The following is a 25,579-nucleotide window of genomic DNA, read 5'->3' as shown; positions in this document are numbered from 1 at the left end:
ACCACGACCGCAAGCACCATGAAACAGCACCACCGCCGCCCACTCCGCCGCGCCTGCCCGGTGCCTCCTGAAGCTGTACCGCCGACGCTGAGGCTCCTCCTCGCGCCCCCTCCACGACCGCCAATCCGCCGGCTGGAGAGCGCCGCGGCGGCCGGGGCTCTCCTGCTCACGGGCGCCTCCTCGCACGCCCGAGGGAACCGTCGCCGCCGCTAAAACCTAATCTCTGGCGGCGTGGGGGTGTTTTTATAGTGACGGCGTGGGCCCGATTCACGTAATATGCGCAGACTATATTTGCATAAACTGATACACACATCAGCATAACTCGTATCATAATTTAGCGTAAGCACATGTAGGTACAATAAGCCCAGGGCTCCGGTGCGGTCTGCACACCTAATCAGGGCTTCCTGTAGTTAAATAGAGCCCAGGGCTCTAAATACTATATATATATATATATATATATATATATATATATATATATATATATATATATATATATATATATATATATATATATATATATATATATATGCGCGCGCTCCTACGGGTTTGTGGCACCCGCAGGTCTTTGATATTTAAATTTAAATAGTAATAGGATTTCTTTTTTATGGATCCCATCAAATTTTCTAGTCACCAAACTAGCCTTAGGGCTACTTTGGGAATCTTAAATCTACTTTAAGATTAGAAAGGATTGAGATTGAAATTAGGACATTTCAGGACGCTCAGCTAGTCACGGATGCGAAATTTCAGAACGCAAAAACTGTTCATAGATATAATCGACAATGGGACGCATGTAAATGGATATAGACATCAGCATCCTAATTTTCTACTGCCAGGCCATGCATTTTACACCCTACTTCAGCTCAGGGAACTTCTCTAATCCATGTGGATGTTTGAAACTATAAATCTCCATGGCGACGTAACATCTGCATCTCCCCGCATGTCATATCTCACAGAACAAAGTTCTTCCCAATGCTTCACGGCAAAGATCGCCATTGTCTCAAACTCTCCATCAAATTATGTACCAGTGGTGGATTTGTTCGGGGCAGGTAACCTAAGCTGCTCCAGAGAAAATCCAAGGGCAGAAAAATTGGAGAGTTGTCAATTATACTCTGAAAAGTCTACTGTGTTGGTGCAACGAGGATCATGCGAACCTGATTACACTTGAAATTCTGGGAAAGCGATCACAAGCAGAACTGCAAAAGATAACAGCAGTGGCAGCAGGCAACTGACCTTAGACCTTCTTGAGTTCAGCGCCACAGGATCTTTCTTTAATGGTTTATATGCAAAAGAATCAAGGTCGATCACAGATTGCTGGCAGATGTTACTAGCATCTCTTCGAGTTCTTGAAATCTTCAAATGAAAGTAGATAAACCCATTATGTTTAGCTAGTTTTCTAAATGTATTCCATCATATTATTCCTACAATAAATTAATATCCATACCTGTCCCTTTGATGGCTCAGACTGGACATCCAAACGATCACTGAACAAGAGCACCTTCATTTAAAGAGACAGCAATTAACCTAAACCCTAAAAGGTAACAGTAGCAGTAATAAACTACAAATATGCATCCAGATAAACAAACTACCTTTTCCACCAATTGTTGATTTGACCTATCAGTTGCAAGAACTTGCACACCGAGGACCATGGCACTTGTGTTTTCAGAAGAGCACAAAGAACAGGTCATTGCGTTGTATACACATCCATCCTTTGCAAACCAAACATGACCCTGGCTGCTGAATTTGCCAAATACATTTTTGTTGAGTGACGAAGCTTCACACTGCACTACGTGTACCTCTGTTGGTGTCGATGCTGAAAAATCATCCTCCAGGATGCCAAAAGTTGATAGCCCATGTTTCAAAAGATATGCCAAGTACAATTTTGATGAATAATATTGTGTACAAGTAACAAGAAACCCATCTTCTTCTAACCCAAGAGCTGTTTTGCATCTAATGCAATTTATAAGAAGTTTCTTTTGCATAGACTTCTTTGCTGAAACCTCTTCTGGACTGTAGTTTCTTTCAAACTTGACATTTTCACACCTGGACAATCCTATATTTTTACAACACAATTCAGAATTTCTATTCAAATCCCCAGGCATAACAGAACCAGTGTGGCAGAATGATTTGCTTGGAGGACTAGACTGCGTCGTGTAAGTACAACTCATTGGGGAGCTCAACCTTCTCTTTTTCTCATAGTGAGAATTTACACTTCTGTTAATAAAAGAATCATGACAGTCTTTGTCTGTGGTCCTTTCAGGAGTAGCTGCCAGTGTGGACAGGGAAGAAAGATTTCTGTTTGTTGAAAAAGGAGAAATGGACATGTCTGCAATCTGATCTCCATTGTTGATATTTACTGAGGTGTTTACCTCAGCATAGTTGCTTGGACTAGCTACTGGAGTCGCTGCAGAAGTTCCCTCAACAAGAGTAGGTTGCCGTGACCTGTCTTCTAATGGATTTAAGATAGTGATCTCTGCATACCTGCACATGTGAAGACACCTCTTTAAAGGAAAACAAATGATGATACAATAGTAGGAAAAAGAATGCCTAGAAAATGTTAAAATTACCTAGGTTTAAAATCATCCTCCTCCAATTTTATAATTTCTGTTTTGACTCCATAATTTGCTCCAGTATTGGCTACACCTTCGGAATCAGATCGAATTTTGCACGGATGCAGTGGACAGACCGTTGAAAAACTTTCAGGTGATGAAGAGTTTTCTTTCTTTACTAGAACAGAGATCTTCGATACTTCTGGCGATGTATAACACATACCCACAACTTTTTGGTTTACCGCCACACCATCAATGTCTGGAATCCTCTGACTAAGACATTCAGTCTTTACCTTCTGATTACATCGTGATACTGAGTGGTTTGAGGAACTCAATTCTGGCCACGGCAACTTTCTTTTATCATCACTGAAAGATTGAGGTGCTTCATTATCCAACTTAACCTTGGGGAAGATGCCACAATCTTTAATTTTTATTTTTTCCTGAAGTGGCATCACACATTTTAGATAAGCCCATCCACATTTAGAAAATCAAATGTGCAAAAAGAGCAATACCTGAGCATTCTGAAAGAACTTTTGCAACTTAGCCATTGTCTCCTGGAAGCTATCATACTTCTTGATTGCATTCCTAAGCCATTTGGAAATGTAGAGAACATTTCTGTCATCCTGATATCGCTCATCTGTACACCATATACATAGGAATTAAAAATGAAAACCACACCCTATTTTCTAAAAAGAGGAGCACTAAACCAATAAAATACCAAAAATTTACGAAATATTTTTTTCTCTCTAGCCATGCAAATGGTTAATAGTGCATAACTGAATAACATACCAATCAGAATTATGCCTCCGTAATCAGATTTATGACGAATGCAACGACCTTCAGAAGACAAGGACAACAGTTAGCCATTGCCAATAACTTAGCCACAGGCGATGCCTGACAGGTAAGTCAATAGCTAAATACCTGCAGCTTGGTTTAAAGCACGAAATGCCTGATGACAGTACCATTCACTCCCACTTAACAGATGTTTTGATGATTTGTATGAATCATTATATCTCCTTTTCAGCTTTACTTGAACATCGTTTCTGATCCATGTTGAATCAATGTTAGTATCTAAACAAAAAAACACGTTGAATTTATTTACCAAAACAGAAAAGAAGAGGAAAAGGAAACAAACTTACATATTTGGAAAAGGAATTCCAACAATAACCTTATTATGTCTGGTTAAGGAAACAGATGATATCAAAATCATTTATTGCATTAGATCAGAACAGGTATACCGATCATACTACATGCTTGTAGGGGCGAGTGTTTGATACTGAACTTTCTAGAGCATACAGTTTAAATATCAAACTGAAACAAAGGATACCACAACTCTAGCATTGTCATCAGCGAAGTCAATCCCTTCAGATACCTAGAAATAAAATCAGGCACCAGCAAAACATAAGCTAATGGTAGCTGGCATACGCACAGCATTATGCATAAGAAATTCAAAGTAGGGTTTAAACATGCCCATAAATTAATATAAACTTTCGGTAATAAAGTAGCACCTTCCCACGGCAAACTGCAAGAAGAGCAGCTCCTGCTTTCACTGATTCCTGTGATGATTTTTTTGTCACTCGATTCTTCGCTATTTGTTTTGAACCACCTCTGCCTTTCTTGACAGGAGCTTTACCAAGGATTGCGTCATAGTACCCTTTTAAAACAGGATCCAGTTCCTCACTACTTCCCTTAGGCTCTGAAACAAACAGGTTTTGAATAAACAACACAAAAAAATGAACATGGCATAGGCCCTGTTTGGTTACACTTCTCCCACCATGCTTAGATTCGTGGAAACGCCAAGATTCTTACAATTATTTGATTCTCGCGTATTAGTTCAAAAGATGAATTGCCGATTCTGTGAGAAGTGAAAATAATCTAGACGTTTGGTGGGATTCTCATTTATTTTCATCCATAAGCGGATTATAAGTGAAACCAAATAAGGTCATAATATTGTCTTCTATAATTAGTGAAATGGCCATGGTTTTTAACGCGACGCCTAGGCGTCCAGGCGCTCAAAAACTCTGGGCGTCCACTGTCGCCTTGCAGGAGGGAGCTTGAAGGAGAGGGCGGCGGCGCTAGATGGGCGGTGGCGACGGCTTTGGAGGGAGCTCGAAGGGTAGAGGAGCAGCGCTGGAGGGAAATCGAAGGGGTGGGCGGCGCAGCTGGAAGTAGGGAAGCAGGGCGGCGGCGCTGGAGCTAGAAGCAGGGCAGCGGCATGAGGGAGGGCGGCGGCGTGAGGGAGCAGGTCGACGGGCGTGAGGGGTAGATGCGAAGTAGGTCAAGACAGGTATGGGAGGGATGGGCATATGGGCTGAGCTGGTGGGCTGGCAGGCCTTTTTTCCTTCCTCTTCCTCTTCTCTTCTCTTTTTCTCCCTTCCTCTCTTTTTCCGTTTTCTCTCTCCATTCTGCTGCCATTTTATTCCTTGATATGATAATAAGGTGTCGTCTTGCCTCGCCTAGGCGTCCGGAAGGTGGTGGAACACCGCACCTCGCCTTAACGCTTTAAGAACCATGGAAATGGCATTTTGAAATGCTTCAAAAGGCTTACCAACAAACACATGTTTTTGAGCATTAAGCCGTGCCCATTGACCTGTCTGAGACCAGCGCACTTGCAATTTGTCCATCAACTTGTAGCTAGGAAAAAACACTAGAGCACCACCAGGCACAATTCTGCATATTTCCTCTAGTGAAGCTCCAAGTTCATCCTATGTAAAAACAGGAGGGAAATTAAAAACTATGAAAAATATAATAATATTTTAAAATTTGGGTTACCGATATATATATATATATATATATATATATATATATATATATATATATATATATATATATATATATATATAGTTTGTATATTTGGAGCCATGGGCTTCCAATAATTAGAGGAAGCCCAAGCTCAGTGGTGCCATCCGGTTCAGCCGCGTCAGGTTCGGGCGAATATAAAAACACCCCCAGGCCGCCAGGGATTAGGTTTTAGCGGGGCGGCGGTTCCCTCGGGCGAGCGAGCGGCGGCGGTTTCCTCGAGCGTGCGAGCAGCGACGATCCCAAGGGCCAGCAGCAGTGGCGCCCCGAGGAGGGCGTTCAACGGCGGCGCTCCCCCAAGACCGAGCGACGGATTTGGGAGGCGCGCGCTACGTCGGCTCCTCGGAGGCGCGCTCCCCGGAGTGGCGCCCGCTGGCGTCCCACGACCGGCGACGACGCGCGGCCTACCCTAGGCGCGAGCGGTGGTGGATCGACGACCCTGTTTTTATGCGATTTTGTATACATATTTGTACCAACGTCAATAGGTTTTTATGACACATTGTCAGTTCATGGCTTTCCTTCCATCTTTTGTATGTTTCTGATATTTCTATTCACATTTTATGTAAACGTTTGTTGTTTTTTACGTAGTGTACCGCGATGCATAAATAACTTCCACATGTAGCATAATTAGTATCAGTATATATCATAAACTAGTTATAACGAGCCTAACTGCATGACTGTTGGAGCGATCCTGTATTTGTGAACGAAATAAAGCATTGAAAATCAGATTTTTGTTTCTACGCATGCCAATCAATTTCCTTTCAACTCACATTCTTGCCATCCTAATTTTATGTGCATGCAACAGAAAATATATTTTGTACATAGTGTACCGCAGTGCATAAATACCTTCACCGTGTAGTATAATTAGTCTCAGTATATATCATAAACTGGTTCTAACGAGACTAGATACATGGCTATTGAAGAGATCATATATTTATGTAGGAAATTAAACATTTAAATCAGATTTTTTGTTTCCATGCATGTCAATCTATTTTCTTTCAACGCACATTCTTGTCATCCTAAATTTATGCGCATGCAGCAGGAAATAGATTTTTCGCGTTGTACCGCAGTGCATAAATATCTATATCGTGTAGCATAATTAGTGTCAGTATATGTCATAAACTGGTTCCAACGATCCAACCTGCATGACTGTTGTCAAGATGCTACTTTTATGGACGAAATAAAGCATTTAAATTAGATTTTTTTTTGTTTCCATGCATGTCAATCTATTTCCTTTCAACCCACATTCTTATGGTCCTAAATTTGTGTGCATGTAGCAGAAACAAATTTTTTAAGCGGTGTACCACACTGCATAAATATCTATCAATTGTAGTATAATTAATATCAGTATATGTCATAAACTAGTTTCAACGAGCCTAACTGCATTGTTGTTGTAGAGATCCTATTGTTATGAACAAAATAAAGCATTAAAATCATATTTTTTGTTTCCATGCATGTCAATCTATTTTTCTCTCAACGCACATTATTGTCATCCTAAATTTGTGCACATGCGGTAGGAAACTAATTTTTTACGCAGTGTACCATATTGCATAAAAACATACACTGTGTAGCATAATTAGTAGCAGTATATTTCATAAAATATTTCTAACGAGTCTAGCTGCATGGGTGTTGAGATCATATATTTAAGGAAGGAATAAAGCATTCAAATCAGATTTTTTTTGTTTCCATGCATGCAGCAGTTAATGGATACACTTTCTAATTTCTCGTGCATGCAAATAGAAACAAATTGTGCGCATGCAAGGAATGGACGCATGCGGGAGGTGGGCTAGCGGCCAGGCTACGGTGGTGCATGGATGGCTGGGGTTTCCTGTATGCTATGGAAGGCTAGGACTTCCAATAGCCTTACCATATATATATAATGAAAAGTTACCTGGAAAGATGAATTGTCCGCAGTTTTATAGCTAGCATTCAATATCTGCCTTGTTGGACCAGATGATAGCACAGCTGCAAAAACCTGCAAAACCACGATTGAAAAAATGCAAATAATAGCTACTGCTTGGCATAGATTATTGGCCTGTTTGGTGTGCCGCCTAAGCCGCGGCGCTCGTTTTGGCGCAAAATCTGTGGCGCGCGTGGGCGTGGGCAGCGGCCAACCAAACATGCCCTATATTTGTTAATATTTATGCTAACCACAAAAGGTCCATAACTCGATATCCAGGTCCTAAACAAACTAAGTGTTAGAGCTCATTAGGAAAATTATTTTCTATGTTGGCAGCATGATGGGCAAATTAACCAGCTTTAAACTGATGAAAATGAGAATCAATTCACAGGTCTTTAGAGAGGCTACAAACTACCATAAAAAACTCGACCTGCGGGGGGTAAGATAGCCCCCGAGCATTGTATTAAGAAGACCTTCTCACACAGGTCGAGAAAACCCCCGAACCCCTGCCCCACCCATACACAGCAGCATCGAAGCCCATGTGAGAACGACCACGATCGGGGCTGAGCCTTAGACCTGTGCTTTGGCGTGGAATAGACGAGGGGATTTTTTTTAACCATAGCCTGAAATTCGCTCCCACCGGGAGTCGAACCCAGAACCTGAGGAATGCTACTCAAACCACCTAACCAACTCAGCTAGAGGCCCTTTCGCTACAAACTACCATAAAGACAACAAGGCTAATAAAATCGAGCTCTAAACAGAAGTTTCGAGTTCAAATTGTGATATATAGAGTAGTGCATATCAAGATCAAGCCATGCATATTATCTCAATAATATAATTTTACTAAACAACATGTATATACATATCGGTACATACTACATAGGCTGACCGCTGATGGCAGAAAATATTTTGAATTTCAGAATCGAGAAAAACAGTATTATCTTGATTCCTCTACTCAACACCCAATAACACAAATCCATCACCATGCAGTTATGACATGATACAGCAGAAACTAGCAACATACATACCTGAGAATCAGCATTAATTACATGAGGAGCTTCCATGCAGGCCTCAAACTGGACACCAAGTTCAGATGTAAAGGAACCCATTGGTGAAAGTGTTCTGCAGATACATGTAATTTCAGTCTTTCAGAGCTATTCATCACCTAGAGTGATGACCCTGGACCAACCCTAATGATCCCCCGACGCACTAACCGCCCGCACCCAGATCAGCCCCACAAGCTCCTATCCCCCGACGCACGACAGCACACCGTGTGGGCGTGTGCCCCACGCTCCAACCAGACAAGCAGGCCCAATCATGGTAAAATAACTATGTCAATATGGTAGAAAGGAATGACTTAAAATATATTATGAGTCTCTGGATGAATAAACTATTGAATGACTTAAAATATTTGTAAGAAAGTATAAAATTTCTTAAATAAGCCACAAAATGATTGAATGATATGGAATGACTGATATTGTAACAGAATGACTTAATTGAAAAAAATATGTACTAAATGAGTGAATGGCTGAGATAAAAAAATCAAATGTCTTAAATAATCATCAAATTGTCTTAAATCAGATCACACGTGATTAAGAAATACTTGAATGTTACTTAATGCCTTAAAATATAATTGGAATGACTTAATGTAAAACGAGAAGGATGAGAATGTTGAGTGACTTAAATGACACTACAAAATAGCTAACACCTCTTTAAAATGGCTGAAGGAACTAATTGCTTAACATATAATAAAAATGACTTAAAATTGGTCTGAGAGTGGTTGAATGTCATATGACAAATAATAAAAACGTACAAAATTTGTAAAATGACTGAAACCATATTAAATAACATAAGGGGCCACCTAATAAGGGATGTAAAAGAAAACGCCAGCCAACCAAATCAGTGCACCCGTTCCAAATAAGCAGGTGCGGACCTGTTCACGGTGGCGCACCCATTCCAAATAAGCGTGTGCGGACCCGTTCGCGGTCTAGTGGGCTGATTCGACCGTCCGGTTGGTTGACTAATTGGTTGGTTCGGTTGGACCATAAGTTCCAGGTGATGCACCGATTGGTTCATCACCTTAGGCGACAAATAGAGCTTACACACACATGTGTTTGTGTTATTCGCCACCCTAGAGCTTCACTCAACGGTAATTACTGAACGATCTTTAGTCATTACTATGAAATGATTGAGTGATCTTTAGTCATTACCACGAAATGATTGAACGATCTTTCATGTTAGTAGGATGTGTTTTTTGTCACCGTTTAGTCCGCACTTTTCATAGCTGCTGATGTTTCTTAGGCTGCCTTAGGGCAAAGGTTGTGGGTGTGGGGTGTGAGTTCTCAGTTGTACACCTTTATTTTTCTCCCTCTTTTAATGAAATGATGTGCAGCTCTTCTGCGTTTTTCGATAGGAAAAAATCAGCAGCTTTCTATCCTGGTTCAAAGAAAAGCCTTACTTAGGCCTGTTACTGAGTCACTGCCTATTTGGTGCCCTCTCCCAAGAACAAAAGAATGAAACGTTCAGTTATACAGTTCCAAACCAATGTGCAGTTCTAAGGATTGATATATTCAGACTAGCTACTGGAAGGATGTCTAGTTCCTCTTCCATGTTTTTTCTCCTTCTAAATTTCACATTGACCATCTAATCAGATATCTGGTGCTTAATAGGGCCATTTTACCAACTTATTGATAAGCGAGAAAAGGACATGCAGACTTACCCAGAAGTCAGAATTACCGAAAGTGTTCGATCTGCAATTTCTTGAAAAACAACAGCAGGATTGAGACACCACAAACTCATTGTGCATGTTGAAGAAATTACGTCCTTGCCTGTAATTGGTTCGTATGATGAAATTACACAAATTGCTCCTTAAATTTGAAAATGGAATAGAGCTTGTTGCATTTGGGACCTAAAACTTTTTTATTAATATATATGATATGTAGCTCTCCTACGCTTTTGAGAAGAAGAAAAAAATGTTGCATATCCAAATAGTACAACTTTATCAAATTAAATCAGCAACCAAGTTCTTGACTTCAAGAACAATACCACTAATGGTTCAATTGCAGGATCTAAGCTGTAAGATCTAGAGGATTGAATATATTCACGAATGTTCTGTTACTCTACTTCCATGTTAGCAGGAAAAACTTATAACAGGAACTACGCTTTTTTTTCTAAAGGATAAACAAGCTTGCTACCTTCCTTTTTAACAAAACGCTGCAAAGCAAGTTGATAATCACATGAATTGCGTCCTTTCTGAGCAAAAAAGTAGCTCAACGAAGAGAATAGACCTGCAAAAGATTGCATAGTCATTAAGTGTGTTCAAGGTGAATTAATAAAGTATTCACCACTCTACTTACTCTCTAGTGTCATAGCACTACCACCACTTAAGTGTGAACCATCTGATTCAGTATCTGAAGCAGCTTTAATTGCCTAAAGCAATAAGGAAGTTGAAAATTTGAATGTTTCACAGACACATAAAAGATAGATCAATGTATGCAAGCATTGCACTGTGATATAAAAAGTACCTTTGTTGCACATTCTTGCAATACCGGGAAATACATTGGAGAAATACCAGCCCGCTGAAGTTCATTCATTGCCTTTTCACCAGTCCAACTGATAATTACAAAAGGTTAAGTTCACTGATGGTATGAAAAACATCAGTGCTGCATTGTAAACATTTAGGGAGCTTTTTGGAGCGAAGATATCCCCAACACCGGGCTTCATAAAAATACTACCCCAAACAATATTGAAGTTCTAGTATTATAACGCCCGCTTGTTTGTTACTTTGTTATCCTCGCCGGTTTTAACCGCTGTCAAGTACCATCAACCGTAATAGGGAGCGGCAAGCCAAGTTGTGGGGCTGCGGGAATTGCGCTGGGCTGCACCACGTCCTACAACGGCGAAAGCTTCCTTGCCTCCGATGGGGTGCTCAGCCTCGGCTATAGCAACATCTCCTTCGCGTCCCACGCCGCGACGCGCTTCGACGGCCGGATCTCTTACTGCCTCGTCGACCACCTCGCCCCATGGAACGCCACCAGCTACCTCAGCTTCGGCTCCAATCCGGTTGTGTCCTTGACGAACTTGAAGACCGCATGCGGGGGGATCGGACGCGGCGCCCGGCGCGCAGAAGACGTCGCTGGTGCTTGACCACTAGATGTGCCCGTTCTACGCGGTGACCGTCAACGGCGCCATCATCGATTCCGGGACGAGCCTGACGGTGCTCGTGATTCCGGCGTACCGGCCGTTGTGGCGGCGCTGAGCAAGAAGCTGACCGGACTGCCCAGGGTGACCATGGACCCGTTCGACTACTACTACAACTGACGGGCGAGGACCTCATCGTGGCTATAGCGGAGCTGGTCGTGCGCTTCGCGGGGTCAGCACAACTGCAACTGCCGCAGAAGAGCTTCGTCCCTGTCTCCGTCTCCGTCTCCGGCCGCCCATCAGCAGTGGCAGGAGAAGACGCTGATCGGGGACGTGCTGCTCAGCTCAAGGAGTGGGGGCACTTGCTTGGCTTGTTCCCCACCATGTGCCAGAAAAAACCGCACAACCACATGTACGTCGGAAAGATCATCGGTCGGTGGCGGTGGTGATTCAACTACTAGTACTACCTAGCTACCAGATTGCCATCGGCGGCGATGCGTGTGTGGCGTACGACTGAACCCTTCCATACGTCGGCGTTGGTGCAGACAGGCTGCACGCAGAAAAGGAAAGACAAAGGCTCTTCCCTCTGTTAACACGGGTTATTGCAGTTGATGAAGGTGATGAACGATTAAACCTGTGCACGATACTAAACTACCAAACGTGCGGCTGTTATAATAATAAAAGTCCAATTGCAACCTTCGGGATAACATTTTTCCGAAGCCTGTTGTTCCAGATACTGCCGATCCAAAAAATTCAACATTTAGGTGTGTTTGGTTGCTTGGGCAAACCTGGCCTGGGTACCAACACCTAGCCCGGGCTAACCTGGCCTGTTTGGTTGGCTGCAGAAGCTAGGCTGACTGCATCTGTATTTTGTTTGGTTGCCTGCTCTCCTGCTGGATTGCACAACGCTAGCATGGACTTGGCATGATTGGTTCCCTAGGTTAGTTTTCTTTTGGCCTCACCGCCACCTGCAGTGGCGACCTTACCACCGGCAATGAAATGCTTTCTTAGATCTGGATGACAGGGTCTCGCGTTGGTCACACAGAGTGGCTCTCTAATCTGGAGTTCTGGACTCTGAATCGTGGGAAGAGAGGAAGAGTTGTCGTGGTGGGGAGGGTGAGGATGAGAGGTAACCCTAGCACCTGGACACGAGGGGGTTGTTCGCTGGCCAAGCGAAGCCACTTAGGCCAGCGCAAAAAAGCAGCGCTCAGGGCGAGCACAAGCCAGGCTTGGTGGAAAGTGGAAACGGTGGGAGGGAGTGTTCCCAGGAAGCCAAGCCAAGGGCCTTCCTTTACATTAGCCGGCCCAGGCTTAGATCCTTGTGCAGTGCAGGCATCCAAACATACGAATTTTGCATTGAGGAACCCGGGCTAGGGGAAGAGCATGTCCAATTGTTCTCTAAACAACTCTCTAAATCTTAAATTTAAGAAGTGAAGTTAAAAACGCTTCTCCAATAGTTCTTCAAATGCACTTGCTAAATTTAGTTACTTGCCATCTAACTCAATTTGGTCTTCAGATTTGGAGACTGGCTAGCCACTCTTGATAACAATTTCCGCCGACTATTTCACGCCAACGTATGCTAGTATACAGATTTAGCATGTTTTTTCCACCGATGAGGCACATCACGCATTCACGCTCCGCCGCCGGACGGAACGCTCCTCTACTCCTCTAAACTTGACGCCGCCGCCGTACGGACTGGTACAGACCCAACGCTAGCCCCTCCTCTGTTGCAAAAGGAGTACTACATGAACCTGCAGGCCGAGATCGTAGCTCGTCGCAAGAATTAGAGTTCACTCTTTTATTTTCTTCCCTTTAAATCATGGTTTAGACATTTACATTTATGCTTAGGTTCAGCTAATGGGTTCATACAATTAATAGTTATGCTATTTTGTTGTGATTTGCACCTGCTATTTTGCTGTGATTTGAGACAGAAACATATAGAAACAGACTTGGTAGTACTACTATTTTGGTGCGATTTGCAGCGTCAACAGGTTTCAGTACCGAGATCTAGAGGCGTCTAGTTTTTGTAACACGCACCAAATCTCCCCCATTCTCAAAAGAAAAATGGATCGACCAAATCCAGATTCAAAATTAAATTACTCTCTAAACATTAGGAATTGTTGGAGACTAAACTATTTTTTACTCCCAACAGGTATTTAGCTGTAAGTAGAGGGACTCTAACTCTCATCAAGAGGATGACACTATGAGTTGGGGCAATTTTTCTGTTTATTTCCTCAAACACTACACAATGTCATACCCATCTAAGGGTTGGAGACCCATATTTATAGCCCTAGAGGCTGCACTACCACACCTTCTCACACACACTACACAACAGGATTGTCCTCTAGATGCTAAAGAGACTACAGAGGACAGTCAAAAGCGACTGTTGTCCTCTAGATGCTAAAGAGACTACAGAGGACAGTCAAAAAGCGACTGTTGTCCTCTAGATGCTAAAGAGGCTACAGAGGACAGTCAAGCTGTCCTCTAGATGCTAAAGGACTACAGAGGACAGTCAAAAGCAGGTTGTCCTCTAGATGCTCAAGACTTATTCCATCATTCTCCCCCTAAGTCTTAGGCGTCGTCTTGTGAGAAAGTTGGGCCATCCCGGACCTGGAGCAAAGCTCAACAAACTTGATCTTCCCAAGGGGCTTGGTGAGCAGGTCTGCAAGCTGATCCTTGGTGTTGATGTAGCGCGCCTTGATGCTCCCTTCTGCCAAGCAGTCTCGGATGAAGTGGTATCTCAGCTGGATGTGCTTGCTCCGTTCATGGAACACGGGGTTCTTGGCCAATGCCAGAGCGGACTGGCTGTCCACCCTGAGTTCCACCACTCCAGTGTCTCTCCCGAGGAGATCACCGAGCAGTCGAGCCAGCCAGAGCGCCTGAGTCGAAGCAGTGGACGCCGCTATGTACTCGGCCTCGCAGCTGGACATGGCCACCACCTGCTGCTTGACCGACTGCCAGCTAATGAGGCACTTGCCGAGGAAGAAGAGGATCCCGCTTGTGCTCTTGCTAGTGTCAATGTCACCGGTGTGGTCGCTGTCGCTGTACCCGACAAGGTGTGCCTCCCCAGGGCACCTCGGGTAGTAGAGACCGTGGTCGAGAGTCCCCGCAACATAGCGGATGATCCTCTTCACAGCCTGCTCATGCTCCGTCGTCGGTCGCTGCAAGAACCGACTAACGTAGCCGACGGAGTATGCCAAGTCAGGCCGTGTGTGGACGAGGTAGCAAAGGCTCCCCACAAGACGCCGGTACTGTGTAGCATCCACCTCCTCCGTCGTGCTGTCGCGACTCAGCTTCAGCCTCTCCTCCATCGGAGTGAGAGTTGGGTTGCAGTCGGTGAGCCCAGCCAGCTCAACAATGCGCTTGGCGTAGGCGGTCTGGCGAAGTGTGATCCCGGAGTCTCCCTGGTGCACCTCAATCCCCAAGTAGAAGGAGAGATGCCCCAGGTCACTCATTTGGAAGGTGGCCTTCATCTCTTCCTTGAACGCTGCCACCTCTGCATCCTTGGCGCCGGTGATCACCAAGTCGTCGACGTAGACACCCACCAGCAGGGCACTTCCTCCATTGTCCCGCCGATAGATGGCTGTCTCGTGCGGGCTTGGCGTGAAACCCATTCCTTTGAGCGTGGAATCCAGCTTGGCATTCCACGCCCTCGGTGCATGTCGCAGGCCATAGAGAGCCTTGCGCAGGCGCAACACCTTGCCCTCCTTGCCAGGGATTGCAAAACTTGGCGACTGGTGTACGTAGACCTCCTCCTTTAAGTCGCCGTTAAAAAACGCCAACTTGACGTCCATGTGATGAACGTGCCAGCCCTGATGGGCTGACAGCGCAAGGAGGAGTCGCACGGATTCCATCTGTGTCACGGGGGCGAAAGCATCGTCGAAGTTGATCCCCTCCTGCTGTAGGAAACCGCGTGCCACCAAGCGAGCCTTGTGCTTGACGATGGCGCCGGCTTCATCCCTCTTCAGTTTGAACACCCATTTAAGGGTGATCGCACGATGACCATGAGGGAGATCAGCGAGCTCCCAGGTGCGGTTCGTCTCAACCGCGTCCATCTCCGACTACATCGCGGCACGCCAAGCTGCATGTTTCTCGGCCTCTGCGAAAGACCGAGGCTCACCATCATCGCATGCAAGATGCAACTCTCCTGCCAGAATGCAAGATGCAGGGCCTGGCACCGACGGGTCGATGAGAAGGCCCTCCACCCTTCGATACTGCAACGGCTCGCCGTCGTAGTACGCGTCGACGCGCTCCTCGTCGCGGGACAGAGGGGTCACGAGCTCCACTGGGTCGTGCTCGACACGAGCTGGTGTCGGAGAGGACGTTCCCGGAGAGGGTACCGTCGGTGCTGGAGTACGTGGTGGCGAAGAGCTCGCTGTAGCCGGAGTCGTGGCTGGAGTGCGTGGTGGTGAAGAGCTCGTTATAGCAGGAGCTGGAGAGTTTGGCGCTGGAGTCGGTGGAGACTTGGGGGCTGGGGTAGACCTGCTCGGAGAAGAGTTGCCTACTCCCCCAGCTCCCTCAAAGTGGACGTACTCGATGGTGAAGTCGTACGTCGGAGTCGTGTCGTCGTCCACCGCCTTGTCCCACGCCCATCCTCGCCCTTCGTCGAACACTACGTCGCCGCCGTGCGCACACGCTGTGTTCTTGGGTCAAGGATGCGGTAGGCCTTCGAGCCCTCCGCATAGCCAATGAACACCCTCGGGTGCTCCTATCGTCGAGCTTGCTGATGTGGCCAAGCTCCTTGGTGAACACGAGGCAGCCGAAGACCCGTAGGTGAGAGACCGCCGGCTTGCGCCCATGCCAAGCCTCGTACGGTGTCATCCCGTTGAGAGCCTTGGTGGGCGAGCGGTTGAGGATGTAAACCGCTGTCACCACCACCTCTCCCCAGAAGACAGCTGGCATTCCTCTCTGCTTGAGGAGAGCCCGAGCCATCCCCACAACCGTCTAGTTGCGTCGCTCGACGACGTCGTTCTGCTGCGGGTTGTACGGCGCGGAGTAGTGGCGCTGAACGCCCTCATCCACACAGTACGACGCGAACTCAGCCGCCGTGAATTCGCCGCCGTTGTCGGTGTGCAGCACGCTTGCGGCCGCACTCCGCCTCCGCAGCGACCTGCACACGCCTGATGGCGTTCGCAGCCTCTCCCTTCCTGCCAAGGATCATCACCCACATGTAGCGGGAGAGATCGTCGACGAGCAGCAAGAAGTAGCGTCGTCCTCCTGGTGTGACTGGTGTCACCGGGCCACACAAGTCCCCATGCACGAGCTCGAGCCTCTCCTTGGCTCGGAAGCTCGACTGCTGGGGAAAGGGGAGTCGTCTCTGCTTTGTCAACACGCAGACATCGCAGAATTGCTCCACATGGTCAAGGCACGGCAGGCCTCGTACCATCTCCTTAGCACTGAGCCGCTTTAGGGCCTCGAAGTTAAGGTGCCCGAAGCGCTCGTGCCACTACCATGCCCCGTCGTCTCGACGAGCAGCAAGGCAGCAAGGTTGTGCCACCTTCACATTGAGGATGTATAGCCGATTTGGACTCCTGCGTACCTTGGCAAGAAGGCGACGAGAGGGGTCCCAGATCCTCATGACTCCGTGCTCGACCTCCACGCGCGAACCGTTCTCATCCAGTTGTCCCAAGCTGATGATAGAGTTCCTCAACGCGGGGATGTAGTAGACTCCGGTGAGCAGCCTGTGCTCACCAGATGCGGCGGTGAAGACGACTGAGCCTGCGCCCTTGATCTCAAAGCCGGAGGCGTCCCCAAACTTGACGGAGCCTCGGACGCTAGAGTCAAGCTCGGTGAAGAACTCCCGTCGGCCGGTCATGTGATGAGTGGCGCCGGTGTCGAGGCACCATCCTTCGATCATGTCTTTGCTGGAGCCGTCGCCGAGGAAAGCACGTGCTTTCGACTCATCAAGGTGGAGGAGTGCCGATGCGGCCGGTGCCGCTGGAGATAGCTCGATGCTTGCATGTGCTAGGAGCAGAGCCTCCTCCTCCGCCTGTGCGACGTTGGCCTGGCCACGTCGTGGCTGTCGACAGTCCCTGGCCTAGTGGCCAAGCTTGCCGCAGTTGTGACAGCTGTCGTCTCGTGTCGGCTTCTTGTTGACGACGGCGCCGCCTTGGGCACCTCCACGGGCACCGCCCTCAGCATGTCCTCGCGCCCCGGCCTGGGCGCGTCCACGCGCCTTGCGCGGCTTGTCGCGTTTGCGGCCTCGTGTCGAGGAGGACTCCCCCTTCTTCTGGTCACCTTGGCAGGCCTCCCACTGCTCCCGAGTGAGATGTAGCTTCCCGCCAATAGTGATAGGGCCAGAGGGAGCCAGTGGTTCGTCGCCGTCGACCACCTTGAGACGACCTATCGCCTCTTAGATCGTCATCGTGGAGAGGTCTAGCAGAGACTCGATCGAGCGAACGATCTGCTTGTACTTCTCGGGGATGCAACGGAAGAGCTTCTCAACAACTCTCTCCTCATCGTAGGTGTCGTCGCCAAACTGCACCATCTTCTGCAACAGAGTGTTGAGGCGGAGAGCAAAGTCATCAACATCCTCACCTGGCTTGAAGGCCAGGTTCTCCCACTCCTTGCGAAGTGCCTGCAGTGTGGTCTTGCGGCACGGTCGCTGCCGATGCGGGTCGCAGCGATGGCGTCCCATGCCTCCTTGGCAGTCCGCTTCTGGGAAAGCGAAAACTGCATCTCGGACGGGACTGCAGCAATGAGGGCATCCAGCGCCCGCCGATCCTCGTGGTAGTCGACGTCGCCGTACCGAACTGCTTCCCACATTTGGCGAACCTGGAGCCGTACCCTCATCACCGCGGCCCACTCGACGTAGTTGGTCTTGGTGAGGGTAGGCCACCCACCGCCGGGACCGATGTCCCTGACAATGGCCTGGGCCATGCGGCGACCATGGTACCGATCCGGGGAGTGAGAGCTGCGCCGCCTGTAGAGGCCGCGATCTCCGTCGACCCGGTCGCCGCCGCCGGGAGCACCGTCGGCGCGTCTACGCCCGTCTGGGCTGCCGCCACGTGCGGCCTCGCCCGGAGCGCCGTCAGCGCGTCGGCACCTATCTGGGCTGCCGCCACGCACGCCCCCATGGGGGTGCGCGGCTGCCCACTGTGCCGCCTGCTCTCGCGCTGCTTCCCTCGCCAGCCTGAGCTCTTCGTCGGTGTTGTCGTCGACAGAAGCAAAGCTGCCAGCTCTACTGCCGCGCAGAACCTCGAGCTCTGCTGCCGCCGCACGTGCAGCATCCGCCGCCTCCGCTACTTCTACTTCCGCTCTCGCTGCTGCCAGTTCCGCCGCCGCCAGCCGTGCTGCCCTCGCCGCTGTCGCTGCAGCCGCTGCTGCTGCTCGTTCTTGTGTCGCGGCGACCTCGGCTTCCTGCTGGCGCCGCGCACTCGAAGTGACCGAGCGTAGGGACATGGTGGGCTAGTGAGGGGTCGTTGCGTGTGGAAGAGGCTGTCTCAGACGAAAGGTTGCTCGTCTGAGCAGGAGAGGAAGAAACAGTTGGAGCTCTTGCTGCCGACTGAGTGTGGGGAGAGGCGCGGGAAGGAGATGAGCAAGAGATGTTTAGGCTGCAGGATAGTTTGGCTCTGATACCAATTGTAAGTAGAGGGACTCTAACTCTCATCAAGAGGATGACACTATGAGTTGGGGCAATTTTTCTGTTTATTTCCTCAAACACTACACAATGCCATACCCATCTAAGGGTTGGAGACCCATATTTATAGCCCTAGAGGCTGTACTACCACACCTTCTCACACACACTACACAACAGGATTGTCCTCTAGATGCTAAAGAGACTACAGAGGACAGTCAAAAGCGACTGTTGTCCTCTAGATGCTAAAGAGACTACAGAGGACAGTCAAAAAACGACTGTTGTCCTCTAGATGCTAAAGAGACTACAGAGGACAGTCAAGCTGTCCTCTAGATGCTAAAGGACTACAGAGGACAGTCAAAAGCAGGTTGTCCTCTAGATGCTCAAGACTTATTCCATCATTAGCAACTTGCTAAACATGAGTTTAGGGATCTTTTTTTAGAAAACAATTGGAGATGCTCTACCCAGGCATCCAAACACACCATTAGTGATTCTAATGGATTAAATAGTCAAAAGTTCATGGATATCCCAGCCGCTCGCGTCGCTCCCCCGCATGGGCGACTCAGGCGGGTGTAACCCTAGCCACAACCGCCTCTCTCCCTCCTTCCCTCTGTCTCGCCGTTGCCAGAGGGGCTAGCCAGGAGGCCTATGTGGGCCCCTAGGACGGCGGCGGCAAGGCACCTGCTCTGCTAGCTCGCAAGCGCCCAGTTCCACGTGGGGAGGGTGCTCGCGGTGGCGAAGGTGCTCGACCCCGCTGTCGACCGGGCGCTGCTGGCGGAGCCGACGGCCATAGTGGAGGTGCCGGTCCCTGTGGCGTTCCTCCGGCGTTTCGGGCACGGGCGGTGGAGGGTGAGACTGCCCTTGCGGTGCAGCGGCGGTGGGGCAACTTGCGGCCATCTGTCCTCATGTCCATTGCTCTGTCGAGGCTGCTACTGCCAGGAGTCCGAGACCAAATCCCACGGCACTGCCCCGCACTTGCCGCCGCTTCCCATTTCTGTGTGCCCCATGGGGAAGCGGTGCCATCCAGGATGGCCCATTCGCCGGCGCCCAGCGAGTGGTGCCGCTCAACTGCCTCCCCGTGCTCAGATCTAAGCGCTGTGCCGGGCGGCTTGGTCGTGGTGTTGCTCTCCATGGTCCAACGGCATGTAGAGCTTAGAGGTTGTGAGGGGTTGGAGCGACGACGACGAACTGGTCCCGCGGCGGTGTTTCAAGGTTGGGTGGGTCAGCGCCGGAGAGCGCATCGATTTGGGGGCAGCAGTGGCCCGGCGGAGTGGCTCGTGCGGCGCCTGCTGTGATGCGCGCGCCAGCGCCTCTGATCCGTCGCGTTATTGCGGCTGTTGTCAGGTCTAGGGGCCGGCTGCACTAGCTTGGGTCTCTAGATTCTCCGTCTTCGTGGTCGGATCCAGGGATCGTGAGTTGGGGGCAGCGGTCGGTGGCGAGGCACTTGCACTTGGTGGCAGCTGGCTACGGTTGCTGCGAGTGCCAGGGGCGTCGTCGGTAATCGACATAGGCTTCGGCGCGTGGATGTGTGTTGCACACGGAAAGGTTTTCTACCTGATTCCATATGCCCGGACGGCAAGGGTGGCGACCAACGCAGCTTTGTGGCTGTTGCGGCAACTGGTGCGTCTATGCCCCTCTCGAAGGGTTTTGCGGGGTGTCAGGGCAGCGACGACAAAGGAGGCAGCTTGTTGTGGCCCAGTGTCTTGGCCTGGCGATGTGATGTATGACTTATTGGGCGAAAGTCTCAGCGACGATGACGCCCATGGGCAACGCTTCCCATGTTGAGAGTGTCGCTTCCCCAGCATTGTCTTCCATGGGCGGAAGTCCGGTCCATCGTGGACAAGCGACAGTGGCGTCAGGTGACGTCATTCTCTTTCAGAAGGCGTCGCTATTGAAGTTCGTCTCGGCCTCGACGTCGCCTTCGGTTGATGCCTTCGCTTCTCGGCGTCCGGTGTGCAGGTGGTGGTGGAAGTGGGGTCTTTGCAACGTGGAGTCAGAGCTGCTACGTCAGGGAATGTGGCTCGGCAACGATGACATGAGGCGAATCCCCCTTCTTGGTGGGCTGGTTCGTTTCGGTGGCTAGGAATTAGCCGGGGGCGAGGCGAGGGTTCATGTATGGAAGTCAAAGCTGCTCTTTGGCTTGAGCTCGACAACAATGACCTATTGCGACCTTTCGCCTCGGGCAGTCTGTCTGTTCGTTTGGTACGTCTAGAGTTGCCATAGGAAGTCAGAGCTGCTGGTTGCTTTGCAATCATGCTTGGCAACGATGATTCGTGGCAATTTGTGTGCTCTTCCGCGTCGTGTTGGTGGGTTAGCCCTTCGTGTGTCCTTTGTTTGCTCCACGTAGGGCTACCTTCTTTTTAGGTTTTGGGCCTATTTTTTCCTTAAACAGGGTCAATTTCATTTCAACTTAATTGAGAGGCACAGCTCCTGCCATAAAGTTCAAAAAAAAGTTCATGGATATATTTCGCAAACCCAGTATTTTGTTTTTTTTTTAATATCAAGGAAACAATTTTCTTTCTTTTAGATAATACATTAACATAAGACTTGAATAGTAATAAGTTGCTAGCATCAACTTATGTTGCTAAGCAAGTAATCGCTCAACATTTGATAACATAGTAGGCTAAAGATAGTTGATCTAATGGCCATGACTAGCCACAAGTCAATTTGTCAACTTATGTTGCACAATCAAGCAATGGATCTCGAAATGTAATTGACTAGATTGCAGTGATAAAGATAAATTGTATAGTTTTTTCTTTACATTATGTTTAACCATCTACATATGGAATATGAAGTGGCAAACACATGTCTTTTAAGATGGGAAGTTAAAATGGTATACAATAAATCATATAAGAAACTAAAAGAGTCTCAGACTACATACTATGAAGCCGGATGTCCGAACTCATGATTATGCAAATTGTCCTCCCTCTCAGCAATCCAACCAATAAGAGCCTGCAGAAGTACTAAAAGTTTAGCTCTAAGTGTGATGTTAAAACTAACATGATCCGTCCTTTTGCTGGAAAGAACAGGACAATTAAATCTCGTCTATTCTTGTAGAAATACCTGAATAATATCGTGCAAGGGTTGGTATATCATTGCAACGGCCTCATTAGCGGCCAGGTTTTGAAGTTCTCCCTGCAACACTTCGCCATAGTGAATTAGCTTTAGCATCTGTTTTAAATCTTAACAGAACATGAATTTTAACTGAACAATCATGGAATTTGACTTACAGCAAAGTGATTCTTCATCGATGTCAATACTGCCAGCATCACGTGCTATATCTTCTATGTTGCTGAGAAAAAGGACGCGATATGCCGATATGAAGAAAAATAGGTGGAATTCAGACTCCATGTCATAAGACTATAATTGCTATGAGTATAATGAGGGTGACATAAAAACTATTTTACCTTGATTGATTAAACTATTGAAGTACAAGGAAATCAACAGGTAGCTGAAAAGAGTCATAGAAGTGAAGTCTTACTGTGCCTCGTCAAGAATAATGATGGAACCACTGATATCGATGTCCATTGCTCTCCTGACAACCGGACTAATCAGGTAGTTATATGGGCAGAAAACCAATTGGGCTGCTTCTGCCATGTGTTGTGCAGCAAAATACGGACATCCTGCCAATAACAGGAAAAGAGATAATCGAATAGGTATCAGCAGACAGCAGTGAGCCAGTGACTAGATCAGAGCGAGACTATCCTCAGGAGGAAACAAGTGCAACTAAAAGATATTTATGTACCTTTTGCTTTCTGTCCAACTCTGACAAGATCCTCAATATCGTGAACTTCATAGCAGCCACCAATCTGAAGGGATGGATGCCGACTTAGTTTCTGTGCATTCCTGCAAGTTTTAACTGATTGCATTAAAATTCAAAGTGAAAAAAGACGCTCTCCTGGCTAATTATATTTTCTGACGTTGAAATGACAAGAACCCTCACTTGAATTCTGGGCAACCTTGAACAGTCTTGTCTAGCAGTGACTTGCTGATGAGGGTAGTTCGGTTAGAAGTTCGGTTAGCAATGACAATGCAAACACTTTGTAAGAGCTAGTATACTGTGTACAGTACCATTTCTCATCAATGTTGTCGCTCGCGCAAGCAAATTTATTGACACAGTAGTGCTTCCTTGAGGCCTGCATTGCCAGAGTACGGGTTCTAAGAAGTATTCTTAATTTTGTTTGTCGCTTCTACTCTAGTTGGATGGCGAGCTCTCTTTCTTACTAGAGAATAAAGCAATAAATAAAATAAATTCAGACAGATGGAAATAGGCGTTACCAAGATGGCCATGCGCACTCGGTACGACGTCTTGCGGTACTCCCGGACAACCTGGCTTATCTGCGCGTGCGTCCTCCTTCAGAAACACAAGCAACGAATAAATCAATCAAGATCATCCAATCCCCTCAGCAATTAGAGTCAAAGACAGAGATCCTACGTCGCGTAATAGATTATCGGGGCGTTCTTCTTCTTGACAGCCTTCTCCGGGACGACTGAACAATCAAGAAGTCCAAAAGCTAAGATGAGCAAACAAGCCACAGATACCAACAAAGAGCAGTTCTTGGTCCAAGAACCCACGAACGATAATATAGGGGGAAAGGGAGAGCGGGGCGCACCTGGCGTCGGCTGCGGCTGCGTATCATCTGGGACGAATCCTCCGCCGTGGAGCAATGGATCGGGGGCGGGAGGGGAACGGAGCGGGTAGTGCCGCTGCCAGGCGAGCGCGGAGCAGAGGAGGGAGAGCGACTTTCCGGTGCCTGTGGGCGACTCGAGGAGCGCGTGGGAGCGCCCCTGCCGCCGGGCACGGTCGAGCGTCGCGATGACCCGTCCCATGAACGCCAGCTGCGTCCCGTAGGGCTTGTAGGGGAACTCCACCGGCACGCCGCCCACCTGGTACACGCCTCTGCCTCCTCCTTCCTCCCGCGCACGCGGGGCGAGCGGCGGCGAGGCGAAGTCGTCGTCATCGGCCATGGCGGCGGCGGTGGCCATCGGCGGGCGGCAGAGAGGATTTTGGGTGGTGGTTTGGGGCTTTGGGCGGGAGAGAATTGGGGGGAAATGCGAAGCAGACGAAGTCGCTCGAAATGTTGTCGCGCGCCGTATGATGACCTATTTTTTGTTTAGCTTTTTTTTACCAACTTTTGTAATAATCTATGTGCACGGACAATTTAGTTATGGAAAAAAGTTAGTATTGGGAATTAAGTGGTGGAGAAGACAAAGTGATTCATAGAATTTTTAGGATTTATAAAGTGATAGATTTCTAATGTTGCGATGACTCGATCGATTGTATATTCACATTGATCTTGAACGGCTAAAGTGATTATCATGAAAGCGAACTGAAAAATTAGATGTTTGGTAATGGCGATAAGCTGAAAAAAAATGAAGCTGGGACCAACGTCGTGTAGCAATATGGGTTTGTGCTCTTGGGCTAATGTACCTTGGTCCAACGAAATTTAGTCCAGTACCAAGTTTTGAGCACAGAAGGAGGTTGTAAGAAAAATAAACCCCGGACCATTTGGCTCAATAGATTTTGGTGTGTGTTTGATGATCGACACAGCATGTAGACTAATGTGTTTTTGCTAGTGTTTATGTTTGTAGTTCACAGAATGCGAAGAGTATTGGACTAAGTCAATGAGGATGCAACAGGTCAAAAGAAGACATAAAAAGAAGCAAGTTCAATACTCAAGAGCAAAATAAGCCCAAAAAAATCGGCGGAGAAATATATTAAGCCCAAAATTGGTAGAAAATTAATAATAATATAACAATAAAGAGAAAAATGTAATTATAATAGTGTTTTGAGAATTTTTAAACCTTTGGATATTATTGGGTTTCTTTTGTTTTTGAATGTTCAATTAAATGGGATTAAGCTAGCCAAATAACAAAGTAAATAAATATGGAAATGTGCACCTCGTGATGGAGTTCTTACATTTTTATGCAAATTGTGAGACAAGTTTAAAGTAGGAAATTAGAATTTGAAAATGGAAATAGAAACTATTTTTCTAGATAAGTTATTTATGTGTTAGAAACATTTTCTTAACTAAAATAATAAATGGATAGAATGGTAAATAAATAAAATCCTCTACATTCATGCTGGGGTTGTGGCGCATTTAAAAGAAGTTTGAGTTTTTGAACGAGAGTTAAACTGAACTTGAAATTTGAATTTGGAATAGAAGAGAAAAAGAAATGAGGAAACCCTGGCAGTGGGCCTCTGGAACCGAATTCGGCCCACTTGCTGTTCACGGGCACGCCTACGCGACCAGCCCGCGCTGTGTCGCTAACGCATGGGGCCCTCCGTCGGTACTCGGTTGCCCGCGTCCGCGTCGTGAAAACAAGCTGACACCGCCACGCTCGGTCACTTGCATTTGGACCCATCCGTCTGACATCTTCACGCGCATGGCAAGCGCCTGCCATGTGGGCCAACCCGTCAGACCCTTCCCCATCGGACTGCAACAAACTCGCGCTGCTCATGGGCTCGCGGCGGGATCCCCCGGTCTGCTCCAACTAGGGGTTGTTGGGGCAACCCTCCTCAGTCCAGTGTCCACAGTAGTCAGCCCAACTACCCAAAGTCTCCCACGTCCCGCGAGGCCGCGCAGGCTGTTAGGCGATAGCCAGCCATGGCCCAGC

At 47.8% G+C, this 25,579-nt stretch overlaps 1 protein-coding gene across 1 annotated transcript; it reads right to left on the bottom strand.

Annotated features, from left to right (window-relative positions):
* Positions 1 to 724: 724 nt before the first annotated feature.
* LOC103633141 (Fanconi anemia group J protein homolog) lies at positions 725 to 24,031 on the bottom strand. Its single transcript, XM_008654817.3, has 28 exons — positions 23,575 to 24,031; positions 23,397 to 23,451; positions 23,240 to 23,315; positions 23,033 to 23,097; positions 22,905 to 22,949; positions 22,707 to 22,807; positions 22,443 to 22,584; positions 22,192 to 22,253; positions 22,025 to 22,104; positions 21,843 to 21,913; positions 10,770 to 10,857; positions 10,602 to 10,674; positions 10,440 to 10,532; positions 9,965 to 10,073; positions 8,274 to 8,367; positions 7,237 to 7,320; positions 5,095 to 5,251; positions 4,055 to 4,242; positions 3,874 to 3,918; positions 3,686 to 3,714; positions 3,468 to 3,589; positions 3,336 to 3,383; positions 3,059 to 3,183; positions 2,565 to 2,986; positions 1,587 to 2,478; positions 1,442 to 1,495; positions 1,231 to 1,350; positions 725 to 1,056 (listed from the first exon to the last, which is right to left on the bottom strand). Exons 1-28 carry the CDS (start codon positions 23,945 to 23,947, stop codon positions 1,015 to 1,017), a joined length of 3,855 nt encoding a protein of 1,284 aa, XP_008653039.1. The 5' UTR covers positions 23,948 to 24,031; the 3' UTR covers positions 725 to 1,014.
* Positions 24,032 to 25,579: the final 1,548 nt, after the last annotated feature.

This window comes from Zea mays, chromosome 7 (genome assembly GCF_902167145.1).
Source record: "Zea mays cultivar B73 chromosome 7, Zm-B73-REFERENCE-NAM-5.0, whole genome shotgun sequence".
Classification (NCBI taxonomy): domain Eukaryota; kingdom Viridiplantae; phylum Streptophyta; class Magnoliopsida; order Poales; family Poaceae; genus Zea; species Zea mays.
This window is presented reverse-complemented; position numbering and strand designations above follow the sequence as displayed.